General features: G+C 40.2%; 1 protein-coding gene across 1 annotated transcript; it reads left to right on the top strand.

Moving 5' to 3' along the window:
• Positions 1-6,351: 6,351 nt before the first annotated feature.
• LOC128236928 (uncharacterized) lies at positions 6,352-10,180 on the top strand. Its single transcript, XM_052952067.1, has 6 exons — positions 6,352-6,401; positions 6,922-7,084; positions 7,824-8,019; positions 8,589-8,757; positions 9,538-9,727; positions 9,983-10,180. Exons 1-6 carry the CDS (start codon positions 6,352-6,354, stop codon positions 10,178-10,180), a joined length of 966 nt encoding a protein of 321 aa, XP_052808027.1.
• Positions 10,181-11,943: the final 1,763 nt, after the last annotated feature.

The following is an 11,943-nucleotide window of genomic DNA, read 5'->3' as shown; positions in this document are numbered from 1 at the left end:
TCCAGGATTAGGGCATAAGTACGGAGAATCAGTTTCAATGAGTAACCTGTTTTCTGGGATTCTTCGCACCGCATCTTCTTGATCGCAGTCAAACATCGACGCCGCCCCAGTAATCCCAAAATAGCAATGTTCAAAAGTACTCCTGAACAACTCCACAGTAGCTAAAGTTCCAGTAAAACAATGCAGGTGGATTTTCTGGATCGCGTTCAACTGGGCTTTCATCAATATGTGGGCGTCACAGAATGCAGCTTCACCATGTGGGCGATCAACAGTGTCCCTTACATGAATTACTCCTGGTTTTCTGACCATGGCCAAGGTCATGATGCTCTTGAAAACCTCATCCTGCCTTTTCCAATCAGATGGGGGGCATGTTCGGTCAATACCAATTTCCCCTAACCCACCTGCGCTGGCATCTAGATAGAGATTTAGAAGTTTTCTTTCCACCTCTGGATTCCACATATGAAACTTCTTTGGATGCAATCCCACTACCGATGTAAAGCCTGGTCTTGAAGGCAGTTTAGTTGGATATGTTGGTGGGTCACAGAATACCAGGACTCCCCCAATTCTCATGCCGCCAGCCAGGACGAAGGGCTTGAAATAGCTCCAACTGGCAATGTTTTGCAGGGCAAGTTTTTCCCTTGTATGGGCCACGGTGAGCAAAGCGAGACCGTTTTGCCGGCTGTACTTAATCTGTTGAATCGAACCTTGGTCTGGGATTCCCCGACCGAGTGCCACTCCTCCCCTTTGTGGTTGTGGGTTCCGGGGACTCCCTCGCTCCTAGGTTTGAAACTGGAGTAGGTGGTCCTTGCGGTTTAATTACTCGATTTGGACTGATGTCAATGGACTTCTCGGTTTCAACTTCCAGTGAAATCTCACCCTGGGGTTCCTTCACTCCCCCAACAGGATCTGGAGTTGTTATAGAACAGGCCTGCATTTCAGTAGATGTGGTTTCAGCAAGAACTGTGGGAGAGGAAGGCCCGCAGACAAATTTTTGGGGGGACAAAGGCGCGCAAGTAGACGGCATTTCCTTCCCAGTCTATTCTTGTATCACAGTGTCGATGGTTCGGCAGTCATCAACGTCGCCTACCTCACTGAGAGTGACCACCATCATTGCTTCCTCCTCCACCGATGGACCTGGCTCCAAGTTTTGGGGAACTAAGCACAGTTGTCCAGTTTGTAGTGGGGAAAAATCACCTCTAGCTGAATCATATGAAACCGTCTGAATGCCAGGGGTGATCTGTAGACGAAAATCCCTCTGCATCATGGGACTTAACATGGATGAAGGTACTGTGACCTTTCGGGGAGGCCTGCCTTCCAGATGCTCATGAATCTAGGCATCAGAGTGCATTACTGCAGCCTCAGATCGCAGCTCTCGCAGGTACATGACTTTCTTTTGCTTCTTCGCAATCATGTAGAACCCCTTGAGGCACTCCTTAACCCTTTCCATAAAGGCTGCTGGCATGTGATTAAGGGTCCTTGTCATTTTCCTAGCATTTGGCCATAACCTACCAGCCTTCAACTCTTCTTCGAAAGATCTCAGGACTTTCTCCTGTTCGCTCATCTCGACAGTCATAGGCCTGGAGAAAACTTTCCTTTGCCTCTTGGGCGAGTTCATGGAACTGTCGGAGCCTGACATCTGAAAAATGAAGAGCACTTTAGATTTTAACTAAACATCAACCCCGGCAGAGGAACCCTCACATTTAGGACAACTATATTGATCAATGGATTCGGCTTCTTGTTCGGTAATGTTCACACATGCTCCATGAAACCACTCCAAACAGAAATCAAATTGAATCAAGAATCCAAAATTCCGTCCCCTACACAGACAATACTGTTCCTCTTCTACCACCTCCACTGGCTGTTCTGGGGCTTCTTTAAGTCTTCGTTGCACCCTTTTAGCACAGGCCGGGGGAGACCTACTACAGCACTTCTTCATCCGGTCATGATTGGCAGTCACCTCTTCTCGCTGCGTACGCACTTTATACAAATATGGCGTTATTCTCCGAGTTACAACCCCAGGGCCCTTCCAGGGTGAGGTGTGTTTCTTGCTCTGACCCTTACGACTGGCTGTGTTTAACAACATTATCATATCACCAACATCGTACTGCCGGGTGTACAGTTTGAGATCGTAATCTCTTTTCATGATCTCAATACTCCTCTTAAGAGTCTTACGTGCTGCTTCATGAGACACTCAGTGATTCCTCCAAGTGCTTCACATAAGAATCCTCATCAGTCACATCAGGATGATCCACTGGAAACACTAGTTCAACCGGGCTACACACTTCTCTACCCAGCATCATCCTATTCGGAGTGTAGTCCGTGTGACGGTTCACACCCGTAATGCACCTGCAATTTGTGGCACAACAAGATCCCACATCCCATGATGTCGTTCGACTGCACACCTCACAGCATCCATCAATGTCCGGTTATATCTCTCTACCTGACCGTTAGCCGATGGTCGATATGGTGTTGTCCTGGACTTATGTATTTTCAACAAGTCACGGACCTCAGCAAACAACTTATTTTCAATGTTTGTTCCGCGGTCAGAAAGAATCTGAAATGGATACCCAAATCTACTGAAAAACTGATCTACTGCTGCTCTGGCAGTTTCTTCTGCTGTCATATTTGGAAGAGGGATACATTCCACCCACTTGGTGAATTGGTCCACCATCATTAATATATATTCATTACCACGAGGAGTCTTTGTTAATGGTCCCAGAAAATCAATGTGAATTTTTTCTATTGGGGCTCCTGCATGATACTGAACCATTTCATGTTTTGGCTTGCGTGTACCTTTCTTGTACCGAGGGAATTGATCACATGACGAAACAAATGCTTTAACATCTCTAGATATTCCCCTCCAAGCATATTTTTCCTTGAGTTTGGCCAACGTTTGGTCTATACCTTGGTGACCAGAGGCTGGAATATCATGACTTAAGCACAGAATTTCTGGCTGAAGCTTTCTCGGCACCAATAGTTTCAATCCCTTTTCCTTTGGACTATCCCACCACAGTACATCATCTTTCTTGACCACACAATTTTTGTTGATCCAATAGTATTTCCCTTCTGGACTCAACAAACACAACTCTCCATCAGTTGGAATTTCCCCATTTGACAACCAGGATTGAATCGGAATTAAATCATCATCTACCGATTGTTCTCTGATAAGTCTTTCTCGCTGCACATCCCATACACGCAAATCATTAGACTTAGTCTCATCCACAGACACCTCCTTTTGAGTAATTATAACTGTTTCACCATCAACCTCCGCGACAGTAACAACTGGCTCTCTCATTGGTTCTCTTGCAACATCGCAAAACTCTACTGAGTTCACTTGTTTTTGAATATCTTCAACCCTTTTGCCAATTGATACTACATAATCTACTTCATCCGAAAACTTGTGCCAGTTATTATGACACTTGGTGCACTTACTACAGCCGCCACATGGAAGTGTCTCAGGCTTCGTGTCATGATCATCCGGAGCCCTTGACAAAGCATCTGCATTACCATGTTTCTTACCAGGACGATGCACCACCGTCATCTGATACTGACTAAGCTCTTCCAACCATCGTGCCAGCTGTCCCTGAGGTTCTTTGAAGTTCATTAACCATGTCAAACTACTGTGATCAGTACGGATTATGAATGGACGACCAAGTAAATAATGTCGATAATGGCGGGTAAATCTAACGACAACCAATAACTCTTTCCTTGTTGTGCAGTCACTTCTCTGTTCTGGCGACAAGCTAAATGAGGCGAATGAGATTACTCGTTCTTTTCCGTCTTGAATCTGGCTCAGCGCTGCCCCGACCGCTCTGTCTGAAGCATCTGTGTCAAGGACAAATGGATCCTTACTGTTCGGCAGCGCGAGCACAGGGGGTGACGTCATCATCTTTTTCAGCTGTTGAAATGCCTCTTCTTGTTCTGCTTGCCAGGTATATTCACGTTTTCCTGTTATGGCATACAACGGAACAGCTACTTTAGCGAAATTAGGATTGAAAATTCGATGGTAGTTCACGAGTCCTAAAAATTGCTCCACCTCTCTAGTACTGACTGGCCTCTTCCACTGTTTCACCACCTTAATGTCTGCATCACTAACTTCCATACCACCAGGACCTACCCAACGTCCCAGAAACTCGACCTTTGGCTGAAAGAGAGCACATATCTTAGGTTTAAGCTTTAAACAATACTGACGAAAACGGGTGAAGATTTCACGCAGAGTAACCAAATGAGCTTCAAACGTTTTGCCCATAGCCAATATGTCATCAAGAAATGCCAGAACCTGCTCCCATGTCATGCCCTGGAGTACGAAATTCATCGCTCGTGCAAAGATACTGGGGCATTGCAAAGTCCAAAGGCCATACGTACAATTTCAAACAAGCCGTACTTTGTTATGAAGGCTGTTTTCTTTCGATCATCTGGTTTAATCCCAATCTGCCAGTACGCTGAATTCGCGTCAAGTTTTGAGAACCAGATATTTCCGGCCAGAACATCCATACAATCATCCACTAGAGGCAGAGGATAGACATCTTTAGTAGTGACATTGTTTAATGCCCTATAATCTACACACCATCTAACAACACCATCTTTCTTTCGTACAAGAACTGGAGGAGAAGCCCAAGCTGACACCGAAGGTTGAATTACTTTGGCATACTTGCCGAACTTGGTACTAAACGCTGCCCAATTTGTTTTTCCATCATAATGTAATGTTTTAGGCGGTTTAGACACCTTAGTCAGCGGTCGCCGAGAACCGGGCCGCCCTCTACCCTCTAAATGACCATCTTCATATGGCTCCCGTCTGTACTGCTCATGTCCGGAACGCAAAGGACGCCTCCTTTCTGGCGACCACTCACAGTCTCTATCAGGGAAGGCGTCATATTGTTCCCTCCGTGTACGATCACGGATTGAAAAGGAATCTATCCTATCTGTTATGCGATCCAACACATCCCTTTCCCTCTCCCGAGGACTTTCTCTTTCATATTTGCCATACCATGAAGCCATATTTGAAGGTTCGCAACACAAAATTAAAACACTACACTAATACAAAGGGTGCTCTGCCGAGGTAAACCACAAGGAGAAATTACAACGATTAAAAAATGAGTGTGCACCGAGACAAATCAAATAAAATACACAATACAAAATTGAGCAATTACAAAGTATAAATCAGATCTATGAAAACCTTAGTAACTGACACTACCCTGCAGAAAGATACAATGAACACAATAATAGATCGTATGGTATAACACGAAAGTCAGTGAAAAATCACAAAATTACCATATTAAATAGAACATTCACAATATCATGAGCATATTTCAGGAAAGCAAATAAAAACAAAATAAATGAACCCCAATTATTACAAAAAGGATACTGGCTGGAAAGAACACAAATACTTTGCAACTTTTACACAGAACCAATATTTACTACACACAACAGTCCTAATGCACAACAAGTGTACCAGAAATTATGAAAACACAATCACCTAACAACACACAGATGAAAATCTGAGAACAACAACAACAAAATCGGTGCACACCGAAAAATAAATAAATAAGGCAAAAATAAAAAAAAATCTATGAATATAATATTTATGCAAATATTAATAGTACTAAATATGTAACGCCCCTTATTTTTAAAGATTAATACTTTCTCGAAGAAAAAATGGACAAGCGCTACTCAAATTTAAAGCAAAAATAAAATGAAAATCAAGATGAACACTGAAAGAAAACAGACACTTTCCCCTTTAAGATAATGTAACTAGCACCAGATTTAATTAGATGCCTAAAGATAAACAGTATTTAAAAAAACAAAACAAAATCAAAACAAAAAACAAACATATATATTTATTAATTTATTAAATTCTTCCAAAAAAATAAATAAGAAAAATAAATATCACTCACAGCGAAACTGGAGTGTCACTGAATCACCACAAGGAGTCAAAAGTGCACAGAAACACACTGGCACTTCTCACAAGACTGGTGGACACCCACGGCCTACAGGCACGAATCGTCTACCACACCGGACCACCGCTACAACCAATGTTCTGAATCTGTCCGTCGATGCAACCTAGCTCAGTTGATGTGACCTTGCTTATCACGTATAGTTAACAAGATGATGATGATGATGATGATGATGATGATGATGATGATGATGATGATGATGATGATGGAATGAATGAATACACTGACTGGCTGAAAAATATGAAAATGAAATTTCAATCATATGAAAACCAATTCAAACAGAAAATTGTCTATTATGAATTAATAAAAACACCCAAAAGAAACTGTATTCAGTGAAACTAAGGCTAAAAATGAAATTTTCGATGCAAATTTAAACCACGTGACCTTTGGCGGGAAAATGGCGGGCCGAAGAAAAATGCCAAAACTGGACCGAATTTACTTAAAATGGTAAAAAAAATTATTGGTAATATTGAATTTAGATAATAGTACAATAACCACCGCACCACCAGCGGGTACGCCTGGTCAGAAGGTTCGATTCACCAGCGGAATCTTGGTTCACCAGCGGAACCTACGACGAACCAACAACGCCGAAAATTTGACACCAACGGTCAAAATAAAACACAAATAGCTTACAACACTTATTCACCCGAACAGTCGGTGCTCGCAGCGCCAATGTTGTAAGAACTACTATTTACATAAGCCCCACAGGACTCAAGGTGATGTACTTCAGCACACAGCTTCTGCAGGTATCTTGCATGGAGCACGGCGGAAGTCTGAATGATCTCTCTCTATCTCTCGGGCGCTTGCTCGTCCTCTGGTCTCTGATTGCATGCGTCTCTTCAACTAGATCTGGTATAGTCAAAACGGCATATCTGCAACAAAGTCTGCTTGTTGCGCACGAAAATGTAAATTTGATCCACGGCTTAAGTAACTTGTGATGTCAAATATTTACCTTTTTACTCCACAGCGATCGTGCGTTGTGTAGGCGGACAGTGAAGCCAGCGTACACGTGTCGCGTGCACGGTAACTTCCGGGAGTACACGGACATTCTGGGCGCTCTGAAGAACTGGTGCCTGCTGTGGGTAACCCTCGCAATCATCCCCATCACCATCGCTGTACACACGCTTAAGGTACGGATGTTCAATAACTTTTGAATAGATCTATATATGGTAGAATTTGGGCCCCCGATTAATTATGAAAGGTCACACCGTTAAAATTGAAAACAAATACAAATGTCCATGTACAAATGTATGATTTATGCCTAAGTGAAAACTGATTTGTTTCAACGACAAACAAATTTACAAATACTTAAGCATAACAAATCCATTAAATGATTGATTTTGAATTGTTACACGTCTCCACGAAGACTTGTCTTGCTTGAACTGACCTCAAACTAATCTCATACAAAAGCTGCATGTCAGCACTCAACAACGATATTCAAATGGTACAGTAAAGAGTTGCAAACATAAACTCGAACAAAAAATAAATAAGTAAAATGTCATATCTGATATGAAAAATATTAAATTGCCTGAACAATATTACAACATGTGAGATAACAAACCAATTATAACAGCAATTAACAAACAAGGTATATCAAGTTTTATTATTTATAAGGATATTTCTCTCATTCTTGTTCGAATTTGTCATCCCTAATTATTTAGAAACAATACATACATACATAACTAACTATATAATTTAAAAATAATGGGTATACAACATGAACCATTATCTACAATTTGAATTTAATATTCATACGTAAATGTCTGAAAAAGTCTGGACCACATCATTTCTGAGCAAAATGAGAGTTAATGTTATGAAAGTAGGAAAAATAGGTCACATTAAATTATCCTTTGTGCCCTTCAACCGCAGATCAACCTGTCATTGACGTACCTATCGTTCGGGATCACAACAAACTCGGCGGTGCTTCCGATCGTGCTGTCACTATTCTGGGGCCGCCTCACCGGAAGTGCCATGGTGTCGGGAGCGGTCGGGGGATCCGCCATTGCCGTTATTCTATGGCTTGCCCTCGCAAACGTCTATCCCGGACAGTGGGTTGACAACCTTAGTAGGTTCCCTAGCTTTATTCCATTTTTGTGTATTGTTTGACCATCCTGACCTCACACCCCCACCCCCCTCAAAAAAGACAAGACAAAACAACAACAACAACAAAACGAAATGAAAACAAAAAACAACAACAGAAACACATGCGGCGGCTACCTCACTGATAACAGCCGTCACGCAAATCACGTGATGTTGATTCAAAAAATGTGAAATATTATGACATTTAAAACTTGGTAACAACGTGCTTTAATCAAGGTTCTATAAAATGCTTCATCAATGCGTACACAAACTTTTATAAATTAGTTATTATTTCAATGCATTTAGCAGAGGCAATTTTATTTCCGTGTCTGTATATCAGTTTAAATCGGCTGATGAACAGTTTTCATATAGATCCCCATTTAAATCATAGCTGTATGTAATTCTGAAACCCAACTTACTTCAAGTAGGCTGAGAACAATTATCATTGCATATTTTTAAATAAAATACACATTGTGATAATTGAAGTGCTCATTATAGTTGATTTATTTTTTATCTTCTTCAAGTAAACATTGTAGTACGTATTTCTTATTTAAGCGTTAAACACGCCCAGTCTAGCCGGAAACCTGGTCGCGCTCGTGGCGGGTGGACTAATCACGTGTGTCGTCACGTGCCTGAGTAAAGTCGTAAAAACGGATGACGAGGTTTGGGAGGTAACACGTGACATCGACAATCCGCTCTCCCCATGGACCGAACTCTATCAAAAGTATGACCTTCAGTTTCATTGTGAAGTATTAAATCGTGTCCAATCCTTAAATTATACATTAACGGCATTCGCGACACCGGTGACATTCACTTCTTTAAATTATCACCGACATTCATAATATTTACAAATACCGCAAAATTCACGAATGTTCCGGAAGTTGCACAAGTTGTGAATGTAACTAATGATGCAAATGCCGCAAATGCCGTGGATGTTGCGAATGGCGCAAATGCCGTGGATGATGCAAATGCCGCAAATGCCGTGGATGTTGCGAATGTCGCAAATGATGTAAATCTATGGAACTTCATTAATGTTGCAAATGTTAAAATGTTGCGCAGGTAATACATATCTCCAATGTCGTGCATATTTTTAATATCGTGATTTGATAATGTTGTAATTTAACGAATGTTGCGTAATTCGCAAACGTTGCGAATGTTGTGAAAGTTTCAAATGGCCTAAATGTCACGAATGTTGCTGATGTTCTTAATGTTATGAATGCAGCAATTGTCGTGAAATTTGCTCGAAGCATTTAAACCGAATGTCGTGAATATCGCTAAATTCAACTATCAATTGTTGAATGTCGTATGCTCAGACGTTAATATCGCTAATGTAATGAAAGTCGTCAATGTATCAATATCGCAAATTTAATCAATGTTCTTGATGTTTTGAATGTCGCTATGTTTTTTTTTTCGGATCTTGATTAGATACCGCAAATGTTATTTAAACAAATACATTGAACTTCGAATGTCACATTTTAGCCAATTGTATATATGTTTTATGTAGGGATTTGAACCTGACAGGAGCTTACAAGCTTGGGATGCGACCCTCGCTCGGGGAGGTTGAAGAAACGTTCAGGGGAGCTAACCGCGCCGCAATTATTAGTTCCACCTTTCTCACATTTGTACTCGTTGTCCTTGTGCCCGCTGCCATGCTTGGCGCCAACGTTCTCTCAATGGAGGGCTTTAATGGATGGGTAGCAAAAACTCTTTATATGATTTTTTAAGCAAATTTTGCTATATTGTTAAGATGTCTTTTCCATCGAAGAGATTGTCAGAGATTTCCCCTAAAAAGCTAATTATTGAATTAATTTGCTGCTGTTAAACACTCAAATAATTCCCATTACCTTTGTTATATATAGAGCTATATATGTAGCTATTAATGTTTATATGTTATGCAAGTTAAATAATTAAAATTCACCCAAATCACCTTTCTGTTCTTTATGACGAAGGTATGGATATCAAAATTGTGGGCTTTTGCGGCGACCATTTTCATTATCGTGGTTCCCCTGGTCAGCGAGGTGATGCAGATACTGCGGGTGTCTCGTGAGAACCGCGTTTCACCCATAGAGGCGGGCGCCTTTTCGACCGACAGCGATGGCGGCGGGGACCATACTGTATCCGCGGTTGACCTCCAGTCAGTCTTCTGACAATTCAAAAGCTGTGTTGGATTCATAGAAAGGGCTGCTTGTTGGCCGTTAATGCCTATTTTGATTTATAATACGTACTTTATTAACACCACTGGTAGCGATATTATTTATAAATTTCATATCGTATTGCAAAATAAAATGTTGTGATATTCATTAGACAGTTTGGGCATACATTATGGTGTGTGCTTTTTCAAGATGATCTGTAGAATATATTTTTATATTATACCTTCATGCAGTGGCGGGAGGCTAAATATGAAGCACAGTATCCCGTCCGTCCTTTCTGGGACATCGAAACAAGGCTACTTTCCTCCATAACTCCAGATGTATTTTAGGTAATATTGAGGTACATTATTTTGTGCATGGTATTTCTAGAGTTATTGCTCTTTGATTATTTAATACTTATTTTTTTAACTGGGACAAGTCTAATTTTCTACAAAACTCCACATGAGTTTGAGGTATTTAATTCAAACTTAATACACATATGGAATCTGTAAAGGAGAAGTGCTGTACATAAGACACATTATTTTGTGTATGGAGTTATTTTAGAGTTATTGTCCTTCAATGTTTTGTACCTTATTTATTGGGACGATTCTACTTGTCTCCATATCTGCATGGCGTTTTGAGGTATTGATTTCGAACGTCATACACACATTGACTGTGTTGATGGAAAGTGCTGTGCATAAGAAACATTATTTCGTGTATGGTCATTTTAAAGTTATTGCCTTTTGATTATTGTTATACTTTTTTGTTCTTCTCTCCATAACTTTTAAAGAAAACATAGTGTTAATAATACTCATTGTAAATAAATGTAGTATAAACGGATACATCGAACCAATCGGTTCAAATGTCAGCCGATTAATCGATTATTTAATCAGAACCGAATACCATTACTAGGACTACCTTCCTACCGACACTAGAACCTGACATTCGACATATAATAAAGCGTCATGTTAACCGAGACAATAAGTCAAATATCGTCAAGTTGCAAAAATCAAGAACAAAATAGAATGAAATCAAAATATAAACATTATAATCATTGTCACTGAAAAAACACATTTTACGTGCAGACGATATTTGTTGAGTTTATCACCGAAAACAAGCATAAAAGAAACAGAATATTTGTTGATTCCAGAGTAAGAGCGTATTTATTTTTCTCGTGATCATAATCATTTTCTATGATATGTAAATACAATCTTACACTGAAATCAACAAATGTTCTGTTTCTTTTATGCTTGTATTCGGTGATAAATTGGTATTTCAATTTGTTTTTCTGAATAACCACCCCCTTCTGGAAAACTCCTTTGCTTCCTGTCGGACGCTCCTCATAAACAGTTTTCATCACCGATGACGTACACTCATGGCGTAGACATTCGTTCCTACGCCGGCTTGAGGAAAAATAGTTCTCCAATATGTTTTTAAGGAGTATTATTTTATCGTCTTCCGTGCAAACATTTTTATAAACATTAATCAATAAACCTTTACTAATGCATTTATATTCCTAATAGTAACAGTTAATGCACGAATACTTTTTTTAACAGGACATGAACACATTGACCAAGTTACACTGGTCACCATTTACTGAATGAATATTTGAATGAAAAATAAGTGTGGATTAACATTGGGTCGTTTTCAAGATGGAGTGAGGACAACGCTTTCGTTGTTGATATTTGAAATTTTGTTGTAGGGTAATTTAGTTTAATAGTTTATTGCGGTGTTAATGTTCTTGGAAGCTCGTATTACAAAGCCAGTCAGTTTGAAAATAT

Source organism: Mya arenaria, chromosome 6 (genome assembly GCF_026914265.1).
Source record: "Mya arenaria isolate MELC-2E11 chromosome 6, ASM2691426v1".
Taxonomy (NCBI): domain Eukaryota; kingdom Metazoa; phylum Mollusca; class Bivalvia; order Myida; family Myidae; genus Mya; species Mya arenaria.
This window is presented reverse-complemented; position numbering and strand designations above follow the sequence as displayed.